Genomic DNA, 15,903 nt, shown 5'->3' on the forward strand with positions numbered 1-15,903 from the left:
TATGCAGGTGGTTTGAAAAGGGGAATGCGGGTGCAGGAATGTACAATTATCCGCATGCCATTTTCAGTTTTATGTCTCTGTACAAGTTCTCTCTTGAAGCTGCCCAGTAACTTTGTGCTGCGATGCCACCCAACAGGGATCGAGTTTCAGATTTTGCGTACGCAAATGGGTTTGGGTACTCAAAGGGACCTTTGCGTACGCAGAGCGCCACGCCCGGACTGCGTCCTTTTGTACTCCTTTGGGGTTCTTTCGTATGACTTTCTGAATTCTCTCCCAAACCATGTGGTTTGCTTACCATAACTATATGCGTACGCAAAATGTGAAACTACTTAACAGCAGGCTTTTCGCTGGCAAGGCCACGAGATTGTGAATTGAGACAACGCGTATCGGTAAATTAAGTTATGGGGTTTTACGTGCCAAAACCACTTTATGATTATGAGGCACGCCGTAGTGGAGGACTCCGGAAATTTCGACCGCCTGGGGTTCTCTAACGTGCACCTAAACCTAAGTACACGGGTGTCTATCGCATTTCGCCCCCATCGAAATGCGGCCGCCGTGGTCGGGATTCGATCCCGCGACCTCCGCAGCCCAACACCAACCACGCGCACCGTACCTTCGCCAGGTGATCTGCAGCGACCGCGGCCGGCCCGGCACGTTCCCGTCGTGGGGACGCCGGAGGCGTTCCGTGCCCGAGCAGCAGCCCGCTGCGCCGGCTGCCGTCGCGCTGCCCGTGATGAAGATGAGCAACGCCACCAAGGCGGCGGCAGCAGTCGCGACTGACGGGGCCGGCCAGTCTCCGAAGCCAGCGAAGAACGCCAGCAGGGCCGCGAACTCTAGCGAGGAGGAAGCCGAGGAGGTGCACGAGCTGCTGCACGTGTACCTGTCGCGTGCCGACATTCCGCACGACGGCCCGTCTGCACGTGAGTATTAGGCGATCGGTGGCGTAGAGAGAAGGAAGGAAGGAAGGAAGGAAGGAAGGAAGGAAGGAAAAAGTGGAGAAGCAAAGGCAGGGAGGTTAACCAGTTAAGCTTGACCGGTTTGCTACCCTACACATGGGAGAGGGATGGGGGCGATGAAAGATAGGGAAGGGGAAGAGAGAGAGAGAGAGAGCACGGACGATGTGTGTGGTGTAGAGAGAAAGAGAGCTTTAGATTAAGGGGACGCAATGGCGTTGGGGCCCGCTTGCGCTTGCGTCCCCCTTGACCTAATACTTTCTAATTTTACGTAAGGAGGTAGAGTGCCGCCATCGTGGGTAGTTAAAGGGACACTCTATATAGCGGCCCGCTAACTATTTAACTCGCTTTAGAAACAGTAAATCAGTTCCGACCGGTAAAATATTCTTTCGAAACTCTACTTCCGTTAATTCCGCGGCGACATTAGGAAAGAATATGTTGGACAAATAATTTTTTAAAAATAAACAAGTAACGCATACTACTCAAAACACAACAAAGGCGGAAAGGAAGATAGAACATGAGCGCATATCTTTCTTTCTTTATTTGTGCTCTGTCCTATTTTCCTTTCCGCCCTTTCTTGTATTGCATTTTTTTCTTTGTGCAGTATACGTTACTCGTTCAGTATTAAACTAGTTCACAACAGAGCAATTCTGCAACATAAATTCTGAAAATGTCCTGCCGAAGCCACAGTGCCGTTACGGCAGTGTGACGTCGCGGACTCCGTTATATATATATATATATATATATATATATATATATATATATATATATATATATATATATATATATAGATATAAACCCGTGACCTCGCGTTTAGAAGCGCCACGCGATAATCACTAAGCGGGTAATACCGTGTATTTCAGCGAACATTCTCAATTCTTTTTTTAATTGCCGTTCTCTCGACAGTGTACAAGAAGCCGACAGTGTGCGTCGCCCAGTCCGGCTACTACGCCCTGGTGGTGGTACTCGCTATTCTCATCTGCGCCCTCGTGGGGGTTGCCATGGGAGCCACGTTCTATGTCCGAAGGGTCAAGCTGCAGGTAAGTGCTCTCCCTGCCAGCTATCCTCAACAAGGCCCTTTGACCTTGAGCATGAGATTCACAGTACTGCTTAAATGGCCCGTTGAACGCCTTCCCCCGCGACGCATATTTGATCAACGCTTGGTGGTTTGCTGCTGCGCAGGAGCAAGAACTTTAAGTAAGACATGGCGATTAACTTCCCTTTTGTGCTTTCTTTAGCATTATTGTCTGTCACATAGTATGGCAGTGAGTAAGAAAGAATCGAGTTCATCCAGTAAGTACTGCAGTTTCATCCATCGTACCTTTTGCCCCGTTGATTCCGTCGTAACCAGGAAAAAAGGTAAATCACAAAGCTGACAGGGGAAAGTGACGCTGACTGCACGCTTGCTAAAGCCACCGGTCTATAAGGGTGTGCTGTGAAGCGAGACACCACGTGTCAATTTTGACTGCATGCCCAGCCACCGCCAGTCTTGCAAGGCCGTGTTGGTATGACAGCAACACGATGTTTTCTTTCTTTCTGACCGTCTTCTCTCCTTTCCGACCACAGGTGAAGGAGGCCCAGGCCGGAATGACTTCGCCCAGTCCTTGCAGTATGTACGTGTCCCAGTTCCAGCCGGCTCCTCCGGTCTCCAAGTTCGAGGACCCGAGCGAGCCGATCTACACGGACCCTTCGCTGTTCGAGAGGTCCCGGTCTCTGCGAAGCCTGACCGTGTCGCACGTCGGCAAGATGAAAGGCGACTTTGACTGAACGGCGCGGGCGGCATTTGACCGGTGTGAACGGGCTGCGTGAACAGGGCAGCTTAATCCGAGCGAACTGAGCGACGAAGGAACGGAATCGAAAACGAACAATGCGGGATTGTGTTCTGGTAGAACTGTCTTCTTCTGCAGCGCGCAAAATACCGTACCAGACGTAAGGAGGTGTATATTAATATATTTTCAGTCGCCCTTGCTTTATTGTTAATGTACAGAGTAATATCAGTATACATATATGCAAATTAACAGGCTAAAAAAAATAATCACGGATAGAATACTGTGACACGGTTCTCTCTGCACAAGTTCAGTTTGCTTCACACAGTGTTGCCTAAAAAACACGCACTTTCTTTTGCTCTATTTTGTTCAGGCGCTAGCAATACAAAAGATAATTGTGTTTATTGACAGAATCACACTAGAGAAATACTCGGAAGCATTCATTATCTCGCTGCTCCATTACCAACGTAGATTCGTCGTCCCATTACTTTAATATTCGACATTTTTCTTGAGTGAATAACGGCGGCTTGAACATATATCTCAAATTATTGCATTCTAGACCACTCCTGTGAAAGTGTATTGAAGTCTCTCGTGGCTATCAGCGGTTCAGCCACTGTCGTCATTGCACAGATATCGCAGTGTGTGGCAACCAAGGAGATGAACACGTGCTGCTCCCTGCGATTGTTTCTTCTTGAGTATTCGTTTGTGTCTGTCTGCACCGCGAAATGTGTTATAGAGGTGTAAGTTAAATGTGCACGTGAAGCCAGCGGTGAAGCTTCTGTGTAGCAAGGCGCGCTCAATGACACGTGACTGTATTTTCGCGCCTCGGGCAGGACTTGTGCATAGTTGCCTTCCGGCTGTTGAATTCGCGCGCAAAGCTGTGTTTCCTTAATTTCTGAAGTTTTTCGTGTTCTTGCTTTGTCTCTTTGGATAATATGCCGAGCATAAACAGCTGCTGCAAAAATATGTGTGAGTGACAGCCACTGCATTTCAACACGCATGGACTTAAATCTGTCATACCGCAAGGGATAACCAATGCCTCCTGGACACAAATATCTTCAATCTTCCTGTTCTGCTGAGAGAAGTTCGCCGGGGACTGGACGTTTAGCTGGGGTTCTGGCGACGTATGCTATTTTTCGCCAAGCCTTTCATAAGCGTGTTTAGTGTGCGGAGCTGTACGTACCTCCACTCCTATTCCATTTGCTATACTCGTGGCAGTTGCGAGAGTAAAGGACTTGACGGCGGCGGTTCGGTACCGCGTCTATGGCGAGTCAGCGGTGGTGCGGAGGCGCTACAGCAGTCACGTGCACTGAAATAGGCTGAAACCCTCCGGTAGGGATGCAACAAAATGGCACGAAATTCTACACGGCACCACTTCGCGCGCATAGGAGCGCATGCGCTCCCACGTGCAAGCGCGATGGCCCCCAGGCACGTTGGAAGATGGACACGTGTGCCTCGAGACGAGATGTGAATTCGCCGGCGCAAGATGGCCGCACGTGCTACTGAAAACTACTCCCTCCGCTCGCTAGGGTGTGTATTACGGCGCTGATGTCGGCACGCGAAGCTTGAGCACTGACTGTTGATATTATATTCTGACTATCTCACCTATTATGTTAAACTTCCGGCGCGGAAGGATTGCGAGCACGTGCGGGCACTCGAGAAAGCGCCTCGTGACTGAACAGATAGAACGCGATGGGAAGGTGGGCGTGAGGTGCGGACGCAAACGATCGAGGCACGTGGCCTCTGATTATGCACGGGCGAGTCGTTTGTACGCGCGATAAGATAGCTCGTACAAGTGGCACGTCCGGTCGTCCGTCTTTGACCTTTATTCGTGGCACAGTCTTCTGAATACGTTTCGTACGTTCGAAACGCGAAGAGCACAATGGTGCCGCGCGAAGCAAAACTGAGTACGACGACAGCGCTTCGATTGTTTTGCTCCGATGTCTTAAATGCAATCAGTGTTGTCTCATTGCGTGCATCGATGTTTTCCCTCCGTATTGTAAAATCACTCAATTTCTATCGAGCTGGACTTCCAGAGAAACTGAAGAAGCAACTTATGTGTTTTGGCTTACTTGTGTTCTGTAAATAACTTATGCGAGCGACGCATTGACATCGGCGACCTCTGAGGGCATTTTATCGGCGTGGTTCTAGGCGAACGGACGACAATTTTGACAGAAGCGACGACCGAAAGAAGCCCTGCGCGTACCCCAACAAGAGCTTGAAGCAGTTCGCTCTGAACAGTATGTAGCTATAGGACGAGCGTGAGGTTGGTCGCTCATCATGAATTTACGCACATTCATCCCTAAACTTACAGGCCTGGGATGTGGATCGGTGCGAGTAACCAGGATAGGTATAACATGAGTATGATCGCGATTCGATACCTTCTTACCGTCTTCCATTCGCGACGGGCCAATCACGGAGATAACGTGAGCGGAGCGCAGCTCGGACCACTGTCAGAGGGCGAAAAGGACTAGCACTGAATCAGAATCATAAGAGTCCATACTTTATGTGGAGTTTCTCGACCGAATTGTGCTGTGCACTAGATAAAGGCTAGAATACTCACCGGTGGCAGGCCATAAATATCGGTATCGAAATACCTCACTTATTACCTTTCCATGACCGCGTGACCAGATCAGCGGTGAATGAAGTCAGTTATCAACACTGCACTGCAAGAGCTAGCGCTTTTTTACGTGCTTTGCTTTATCACACTGTCACTCGCAATTGCATCCGGAAATTGTCCGATGTGTGCCTTAGATTGTGCCCTACAGCATGCTTCATTTTGTAGCGACCAGCGCAATGCTTTAATCGAATATAATATATACGAACATGAAACGTCTTGCCTTGCTGGGCGCGTGGTTAAAGCTCAGCAAGCGTCTTGAGTCTTTACTTTTACGCGAGCACTCTGACCTCTTGTTGATGTAATCGAATAAATGCCGTGGACAATACCTTAGTCTCTGAGCATATTCTTTGTCACCATATTTATGTGTATTGGGGGGTGGGGACGTTTGTTGCCCTGGAGGGACTTTACCAAAGGTAACAATTATTACACTGTGAAGTTCAATGCTTGGCGAAAAGCTGAAGCCGTAAAGAGAGATTGAGCTTGCCGAGAGTGCACGATGGATCAAGCATGGTGCAGCCTATAGTTCTGTAACCACTATCGACAACTTCACCTGTTATTCGCTCAATCGCAGTGCAAACTTTTGGCAGACTGCAAACTTCTAAGAATGCGTCTTTTTCGGACCTCCGAAATAAATAAATATACATAAGCTCGATTGCTCAAGTATGGCCGTCGGCGGGCGGCAGTTTTAATGAAGGCGATAAACACTGAAAGACAGCTCGCTGAAGATGTCACAAGAGTTTTGCTCGATGAGGGCCCCACTGTCGTGCAGCTCCCCCATCTCCACGTATGCACACAAACAGTCAACAACCACGCTTCTTATTCGCTGATTCACTAAGCAGGCTTTTGGCAGAAATCAAGCGTTAAGGAATTCACCTCTATTCCTCCTAAATAAATCAAGGCTCGATTGCCCAAGCTCACAGCACAGACTAATTGTCGGCGTGATTCGTGCGTGATGCTGCAAAAGCCAGAATGTCTACGTAGGTATGAGTAGTAAGCTATGACGCAGTCTTAGCTGCGATTGTTCTATTCAAACAGACGAAAGAAGCTGACATGCTTTCACCAGGTAAATTCCGAACTGGCTACAAACATCCCGGTTACGTTTGAAAGACGAAGTTACTTGCTATTAGTGACTAATGAAGGGATAATTTCAACTGAGATCCAGGAACAACTAAAAGAAATTTCGAAAATTCAAAGATCTAAAGAAATTAAGGTGCCCAGTTTAGTAGGCGCGAGATATGGTGCCAGGCAAGGCAATACTGAAAACCAGGAGCGCGTTCGCGGTGCACGCATTCGACGGTGTTGCATTTCGTTTAAAACTAAATTTGTAGTTAGAAATGAAGTATTAGGAAAACTCAGCTCGCGAGGTTACAAATAGTTAAAAACAAGTTAAACTTTTGCTAGGTACCGTTTACTTAATTGTTATTTCTCTCTTGCTGTATTTTGCTGTATTTGGCAATTTTTGCTGCGTGCATTTTCATGCCCTAAATCACATCGAAGTAAACCATGCCCCTGTTTCTATCGAATGCACAACAATCCCATCGAAATATACTACGTGGCACCCTGACAAGAGCATTTCTGTTTCAGAGATGTTCAAATCGGAAACTCGAGTCTATCGCTCGACTGTTTGAGTCATCAATTGAGTGCCTTCGACGACCCAATGCAACACAGGTGCTACGACGAGCGTCGTAAAGCAAGGCTCTGGATTACTTTCGGCTACCTGGAATTTTTGTTACGTGCTCCTAGATCTAAGCAGACGGGCATTTATTTCATTCCGCCTTCATCACAATGCGGTCGCCGGAGCCGAGAAATTTACCCGAGACCTCGGGCTCAGCAGGACAGCGATAAAACCGGAGGCTCTGGATTACTTTCGGTTACCTGGAATTTTTGTTACGTGCTCCTAGATCTAAGCAGACAGGCATTTATTTCATTCCGCCTTCATCACAATGCGGTCGCCGGATCCGAGAAATTTACCCGAGACCTCGGGCTCAGCAGGACAGCGATAACACCGGGATATCTGAGGTCACCGTGCACAAAAGCTATTTTTCCCCGTTCGTTCGGGGAAAACTCATTTGCATAGTCAGAGATACGAAAAAAAAAAACACATGTCCTTCTTTTGTGATAAACGCTGAGACTCTTTACGCAAACCGGGACTGCTTACTGTACAATCTGCGTAAATAAATTTCGTCCCAACTCAAAGGAAAGAAGGTTTGAAGAGAGGAAAAGTGGACATATCGGCCGGAGGAGCATGTCTTTGACCTGCTACTAATCACTGGGGTAAAAAGGAAGAAAAAAAATCACAGCAAAGTACATGTAGTATGAAGGGGAGTGACGGTGAAATCATGCAGCGAGGTACGCACCGGTTGTCCGATAACGCACTTGATCGGTGTCCCTGACACAGTTCACGCATGTTATTGCACTTGATCCGACGCACTCTTATCACATTAGTGCAGTTAGGTCTCCTTCCGTCCACTTTCCTTTATGCATTTATTGCCATGGTAGCGGACGCCTCGAGTTCTATGCGGCCATTGTGCAGTTCCTTATGAGGGAACTATTGCACACGAGTATACGTGTCGGTCAGTGAACTTCGCGTGCCCTATATATATAATAATTCGCTTTACACACGCCCATCAGGTTCAGGTTCGACTGCAGTGGCCCAAGAATACACAGATATATATGCATAATAATTCAATATGTACGACATGTGTATTGACACGTGTACTTATCTTTATCGGGCAACCACGTTTCGCCGCCTAACAAATGCAATCGCACAGCATGGGTCGCGCCTGCATGTATCCGAAGGTTCTGGAAAGTTATCGATGCTTCTATCCGCTGTCTGTTGTCGCCGAGACTTATGTTATCTGATTTCATCACCTGACGCGAATGGTGTAGAACTTTGTGGAAGGCACGCGGGTCCGAACGATTAGTCTGGAACATTCGACGACTGCTCTATAAAAGCCGACGCGCTTGACCCGCAGATCAGATTTCCGACGATCGCCGACTCTGTTCGCCGCTTTCGTTGTGCTATAAGTGTAGCCTGTTTTGTGGGCACAGGTTCGCCCAATAAAATCTAGTTTTGCCTTTCACAGTATTGCTACTGTGTTCTTAACGTCACCACCACGTGACAGTATACACAAAACTATATAGAAGCGTGTATATTCAAGCCAGACCAATATCAATGCTATATGGCTACTACATCCTGGCAAACCTTCCAAATAGGCCGCAGCGGCTAAAGTTTTCAGCGAAGTTTTCACGAAGGAAAAAAAGAAGGTGGAGGGCGATTCAGCCTCCAGTTGAAGTCGACGAAAGACAACGTGTTCCTAAGCAAGTCGCGGGGTGGAGGGTGGGCGAGGAGGGGTGAATGGGGCGGTATCACTGCTCGAAATAATCTATCGCGTCACCCCTCACGTGCGAGGAGCAGGAGCCTCGTGCTGCTTCAATTTTTATGCTGCTATATCCTCGGGATCCTCGCGCTAACTCCTCGGTTTAACGACAGTATCTGAATTTCTATTCCACTTTTGTTATGTTCACACAACCCTTAAACAACAAGAACAAAGTTGGAGTAAGTAACGAAAGAAAACTTCAAAGAAAGTATACAGCACCAATGTGGCATTGGACAAGAAGACTACGGGGATTCAAGCGGCTTGATTTCTGCTAGTTAAGACAACACCTCCTAGATAGCAGGCCTGTGCACTGAGCAACGAGGTCGAACGTGTTTAAACGTTGTCTCGATCAGCATAGACCTGAAAGAACAGGTTCAGAAAGTTCTGAAAATAAAAGTAAAATAAAAAACACAGCTCCACGCCTAGGGAAGCAGCAGCACAGTCTGCTGAATTGTTTTTTCAAGATTTAGTAGGACGCTACCCGCATGAGTGGACGCCGGTGGCGTTTGACCGAAGCGGCATGCTTTTGCTTTCTAACTAAAGTTTTCCTCCGTAGCAGCCGCTCCTCGTATTCATGCTGCTCCTCGGGAGTCCTAACTATGCTTTGCGCACCCAGAGAGGGTCTCCTACAGCAATAAAATCTGTTGCTAGGCGGCTGCTTTTGTATACGAAAGGCTAGTGACGTCACTCCCGACGTCACAAGCTGCCGTCGCCTCAGAAGCTTGCGCAACAGTAATCCTTACCGGCAAACGCATGCGGGGAGCCCTACGTGGTTCGCATTGTTATCAGGAGCACCTTATCATCAATTACGTCGCTCAGATGCTTGTTTTGTGCTTGTTGTCCAGGATACCTCCAGGATCGGCCCACATTTTTGCCCACGGACGACGACGTGAAAAATGCCGACCAATGAGAGGCTAACCGCTTCACTGTAAAACAAACGGCAATACGACCAGCGATGGCGTGCTGTCAAAATTACCATTACTGTCATTACTGTCATTACTCTAAATTACCATTACTCTAAAGCAATAAAGCCTTGAGCATCCTCTTCAGCAGTTGTAGCGGTGGTGTTCAACAGCTTTGCTGGACATCCACTTTCACAGGGCCGGGATGGCGAGTGAATTTTATTTTCTCGCGAGCATTTATTCATTCGTCGCGAGGATGCGATCAGCTTTAATTGAACGTCAGCTCCCTGTCCTGTCCGCTCTTCCTCCGTCCACGCGTATAGTACGTGCTGAGCGCTCAATTAAACCGCGTATAGCCGCCTTTCCTGTGCATTGCCATCTGTTTCAACGTCAAATAACGATCCGGAACAGATACCCTGCTTGACAGGAAACTGTATTCGAGAGACGTATGGCGGGCGGCTCGCATGTCATTCGAAAATGCATAATGTAGATAATGATCAACAACGGCACACGACTATAGTGCCGAATCCCGACGCTGGCACGTTACCCACAGCTGGTGCTGTGTCCACACTGGAGACTAATTGACGTTCGCCATTTCGGCACTGCATGCGCGTGTACTGAGCTGTCAGTGGCAGTCCATTGCCATGCTTGCATTGTGACAGCAAGGTTTGTACCATGGTAGTTCATCGCTATCATCGGCGTGCAGAACCTCTTCCGGTAATTACTCCACCCCCTCCCTCTCACCCCCGTGCCCCCGCTATAGAAACAGAACCGAAGTTTTTGAACACTTGCATCCACCCTGCTCTACGCAATCGCTCATTCTAATCCCCATTTGGAGTGGGACATAGGTAGCTACGTAAACAATGCCTAGGAAAGCAATTGTTTTCCCAACGAAAGGCAAGCTTCGTTGTCGCAACATAAGACACCCCTTGTTCGACCACACCCAACTTCCTGTTAACTTTCGGGGAAAAATATCCATCTTCCCATCTTTCTTTGACGCAGTATCATTTTTGGCGTGTTTTGTAGATACTGTAACTGTTGTAAGCTTATCTCTCTTCTCATTTCTTTTCTTTTCTTTCTATTTCTCTCTAGTTTCTCTTATACTGTCACATTCTTACCCCATCAGTGCATCACAATGTGGACTCGACGTTCATGGATCAATAGTCGGCTACGGTCCGGAACGGCCAATACAATTCTGCGCTCATATTCTTTTTAACTACCACAAATAAAGTTGAAGTATAGTAGACAAGGGAGACCGGCAGGAACGTCCTTCAAGGAACAAGAGCGACGTGGATGAGGCAACAAAAGACCGCTCACTCAAAAGCGGAACCTAACTCACCGCTGTTATGCCACCGGGCGACCCTTTGAGGCCGTAAGTACCCCAAGAATGGCCCGCGAACAAAGAACGTACTATAGTGCGCACCAACCCATAGGCGTGCTGTACATATCCACGGCCGCTTTTCCGATGTGTGAGTAAACGGACCTCTTCAACTCTGTTCGCTCGTTGTGAGCTTTCTTCACGTTTGCATACCGGCTCCAACTGATGATGCAACGTGCACTGAGGGGGGTGAAACGGCGACATCAACTCCCTGCAGAGCTTTCAAGGCTTGGTTGGCCTCGTGCCCACCGAAAAAGTCTGTTATAGGAACGACGCGCAAAGTCATGTGCAACTTGTATACACTTATATATGCAATTACGTGCACGAACTTACGTAACTCATGTACAAAATTATGTGCATATTTGTAACAGAAGGCACTGCAACAAAGAAACAATCACGTACCACGGTTACGAACTAGAATTAAAGCCATACTGTTTATTCACCAGCATGCGCGGCTAAATATGTAGCATTTACATGAAACAAAGAGCACAGGAGTCTAATTGCATGTATAGATCCCACGCGACTATGTCTTTAATTGCGCGACCTTCTGTTACGTGTCACACACTAGATCGTGAAAGTGTTTTACTAGATTATTATGTGTGTAAGTTAGGACAGCCAACTGCGCGTAGCAAGAAGGGACAAGGGTCCGCCCATTGCGCGCTGCTAATCGTAACCCCAAGATCGATTAGAACTGGACAATGAAGGAGCCCTTTTCCCGATTCTTCTTTCTTTTTTCTTGCTGGTTCATGTAACCCATAGCTGCCGCTGCACGGCATGGATATCGCGAGATGGCAGTACAACTGAATAGCCAATCTGTTATAGCCAAATTGTGGAAGGTCCATGTATTTTGTGCCACACTTTGGTAAATAATATCTCCAAACCAGTGTCATCCTGTAAATTCATTTCAAGCGCGAACGTCTTACAAACTCACCAGCTACAATTCGTAAACTTTGATACGTGCCGTAAGGTAATTAAGATGTTAAGTAGACCGTGACTTTATTTAAATAGTAGAATATATGATTGGACTTCTCGGGCTAGTAATGTCCGTCTCTTTTAGCAATCTCGCTCAAGGAAAATAATTATGCTACCTGACACAGATGACGTTAAAAAATTCCGCAAAACTTACATCAGCGCACGTTTACGAGCGCCAAAGCACGAGATGAACGCACTCCAACAAGAATCGAGTAAATCGCAGAAAATCGAGTTTTAAACTTTTGCGTGAGAAACGCGAGTTACTCCAGGAATAGGACACCCCCCCCCCCTCCCCCCGTTGCCTTTGCGTATTCTTAGACTGTACACACTGTTTCGCACAAACGCATCCCGGCGATTAGACTAGGGGATTTCTTTTTTTTTTTTTCGTCTCTACCTGACGACTGCCTGCCCGAGGAAAACCACGCTTCGGCGTTGGCGACGAATAAAACGAACACAACGCGATGCGCGTCAGCGTACACCTCACGGCAACATCTTCAAGGGGTGCAGGGTAGCGCGATTAAAAGACGAGACAAAAGAAGACACAGGGGTACACACAGCGCTAACTTCCAACAATGTTTATTATCGAAAACCAGGTCGTACTTATGCACTCAGCCAACATGAGTCGCTGCCACGTGAACAGATAAACAATCAGAGCGAAACATTTTTGTAAGTGGTATGTCAAGCCATGCGCAAAAATTTCAGCTCTTTTTCAGAGAGAGCCAATGACGGTTTGCTGATACCTGAATCCCGTAAGGCATCAATCTGCTCGGCTTCTATTATAAGTCTAGCGAGTTCGCACTTATTTCTACCGGTAATTATTGTTAATTCGAAGAGAGGGGAACACCTAATTTGCTTACAATGAAGGGAGAGAAAGCCATGTGATACAAATTTGTCGACTTTATTTTTATGTTCGTGCTTGCAATCGCGCTACCGTACGCTCCTTGAAGATGCATTACCAACAAGGCCACATTGCAACCTTTGTCACGGTAGCAGCGCGCGCGCCGAAACTCGCCTCCCGCTTGGAGACCGCGGTTGCAACACAAACAGTACGGGCTGCCCAGAGACGCCACCGCTGCGAAGCCGCAGGCAACCCTGCGTTTTTCAGCCTTAGCAACAGAGCTGGGAAGCTGGGAAGATACATATGCATATGAGACACTATCTTATAAGATACTATTTGGGTATCCTGCAGGTGTGTCGCGATACCTTGGGCAGGACGTGTATCGGTATCTGTAATTTCGATACGCCATGCCAGGTATCGTGTTTCTCAAGCTACCAGACGCACTAGTAGCGAAATCCACGAAATCCTCCAGAGTCGCCGAGGCAAGTGACTCACGGCAGTTAAAGTTCATTTTACGAGACGACACATTTATGCCAATTAATATTTTTAAATAACCAACCGTGATTGAGGAAAATGGATGCGATGTGCCACTGTATCTTAACAGTTAAATAAATCTTACTAACTTACTAATTATAGTCACTACAAGAAAGATTGCAACAGTGTTGCCATCATCGTTTTAAGTGTGCCGCTGAACTGAGAAGAAAAAGCCAGCTAATTACCGGTAAATGTTGCTGCAATATCGCTACTACGTTTAAGTAGGTTTTTGATAACGTTAACATACGCTAGCATGTAGTAAATCATTTACAGAAACGTCCCTCTTTCCTCTGGGCCCCTGTGAGTGAGGAATAAAGAGTAAATTTAGCATCAGTGTGTGGTCGGGCTTTTACTTTACAATTATACTTACATAACAACGTACGATGACAGCTGAAATTCGGCGTTCACCCTCAGATTGTCAGTTTTCAAAAGCAGCACAACTCAAACGCGTACAAGCAATGTGATTTCCCCAGCACGCAAAGGTGCTTGGTCCACATTATCCCTGAGAAGTTTCTAATTTTCGGCGCTCCTGGAAGGATGCAAAATTCTGCACTACGCGGAACGTCTCCTGTTAACACGGTGGTGGCAATCACGTGACCTTTTTACGCAGGTCAAATACTACGCTTTCGCTGCTTGGTCTGAAGGCTCTTCGAAGTACTGATTTGTCCAAATTCAGAACCCTTGCGATAAGCAAGCAGTCTGTTCAGGCTCACGCGAACGAGCCCAGCTGCTCCTACCTGCACGCATTTCTACAGTCAACTTATTTTTCAACTGCTGCGTTTGACATCTCAGAATAAGATTTGCAAACCACCAATCGAATGTATTTAGTAAAAGTGCAGAACCCGCAGCGCGAAGACCCATTCAAAGTGGTTTCGGTAAGAATTAAAAAAGAAAGCATGATTTTGTGATCACGATCAATCCTGTGAAGGCAACCATTGCTTCATCGTAGTCACACAGCCTTAACGCCTACGTGTTATACAGCCAATTTAGGTGACTCGTGTGCTGCTTTTAAATAATTAAGTGCGTCCTAGAAGCCTATTTCCGTAGCAACCTTCATAACTGCGAAGTCACTGAAATATTGCCAATTGTTCTGTCAGTCACCGAAGAAAGTCGGCGGTCGCAAAATTAAAAAAGTAAAGTGTCGCTAAACAGACACGAAAGTGTCAAGGAAGTCAGTCAACGGAAGTCAAGTATAGCATACCGCATTGTTAGAAACCTTATCCTAAGGCCCATTCCCGACAAATACATTCTGAACACGTGTCATTAAATGTATTGCTATTCACGCCCACATTTCGACATACACTTTGCACAGTGCAGGAACATTTCCATCTGGAACTGCAATGCATATATCGCTTCAGATTTTGAGCACTTTGACTGCTCTTCACGAGCGCTGACCCAATCCCCGCGAAGTACCCGCAGAGACGTTCCGCAATGGAATTCGAAGCAGCAGAAGAGAGCGATAAACACGAGAGAATCGTTTTATCGCACTTATTCTGCTAGCCGCGGTCACCTTATCACCGCTGTCCCTCATCTCTGTCCCACCGCTATGCCAAACCCATGCTTATTTACCTTTATCCCAACTATCTTTGAAACTCAGAGCATTCGAAAGACTGACCACCTCCTTATTTACCTCTGCGTGGACCCTTTGACATGGCAAAACATGCTTAATTGTTTCTGAGTTATTTTGGGACGCTATAAAGAGAAATACAGTCGTCATCGACAGATATTCCCCTGTAACACCGCGTTCAGAGAACCGGACCTTAGAGGTGTTCGTACAGTAGTGCTCATTGCTTTGAATTATCATAGCTGCTCTCCTTTTTTTTTTAATATCGTTCTTTGCTAGTCAATATAGCTCCGTAGAAGGTATCCTCTCCATTACCCTTACCCACTCAACGCTACTTTCCCTTCCACTTTTCATACGTCATCGAACGTAATATTTTAAGGGTTAGCTCCATGCACATTTGCGCATTTTCTCCATCGTGAGAAGACGTATTTCGAAAACTGCCGTTCTTTCCATGTTTGTCCAATGCACTCTCATGAGAATACGAAAGAAGAGTTTGTTGTCAAATGCAGGTAATCGCCGATATATATATATATATATATATATATATATATATATATATATATATATATATATATATATATATATATATATATATATATATATATATATGTGAGTTTCTACCGAAGAGCTGAGCGCGGCTTATGATAGTCTGATGCTTTCTCTGTCATTACATCAAGATCTACCATTTCTTCGTCTGATGGTTACAAAGTGAAATCAAGATGAGCGTTTTGGAAGACCATGGTCAGCGGCGCATATTGCTCCACCACGAGCTTTAATTTCACTTACATCTACGCGAACTTTAAGCCTTGGTAGGGACGCATCGCGTTATTTTCACGATGATAATGATGATGAAAATAAGAGCACCTCATTTAAAACGGGGAGGTGGTACATGTTACCACGTTCGCTGTTTCAAGTTTCGAGCGTTTGCACGTCCTTAGTAGCTTGGCGCCCTACGACACATTTGCTGTCCATCAGTGACGCATAAAAATTAAAAGA

The 15,903-nt window shown here is 46.7% G+C and overlaps 1 protein-coding gene across 2 annotated transcripts in view; it reads left to right on the forward strand.

The window, feature by feature from the left end:
• The window catches only part of nompA (no mechanoreceptor potential A), a 120,937-nt gene extending 115,273 nt beyond the window's left edge, over positions 1–5,664 (forward strand). For both annotated transcript variants that reach the window (XM_075672200.1, XM_075672201.1), the window contains exons 15-17: positions 623–920; positions 1,860–1,993; positions 2,520–5,664. In XM_075672200.1, the coding sequence (XP_075528315.1) occupies positions 623–920; positions 1,860–1,993; positions 2,520–2,720 (633 nt within the window). In that variant the 3' untranslated portion in view covers positions 2,721–5,664. The remainder of the gene's footprint in view (positions 1–622; positions 921–1,859; positions 1,994–2,519) is intronic.
• Positions 5,665–15,903: the final 10,239 nt, after the last annotated feature.

Source organism: Dermacentor variabilis, chromosome 10 (assembly GCF_050947875.1).
Source record: "Dermacentor variabilis isolate Ectoservices chromosome 10, ASM5094787v1, whole genome shotgun sequence".
Taxonomy (NCBI): Eukaryota; Metazoa; Arthropoda; class Arachnida; order Ixodida; family Ixodidae; genus Dermacentor; species Dermacentor variabilis.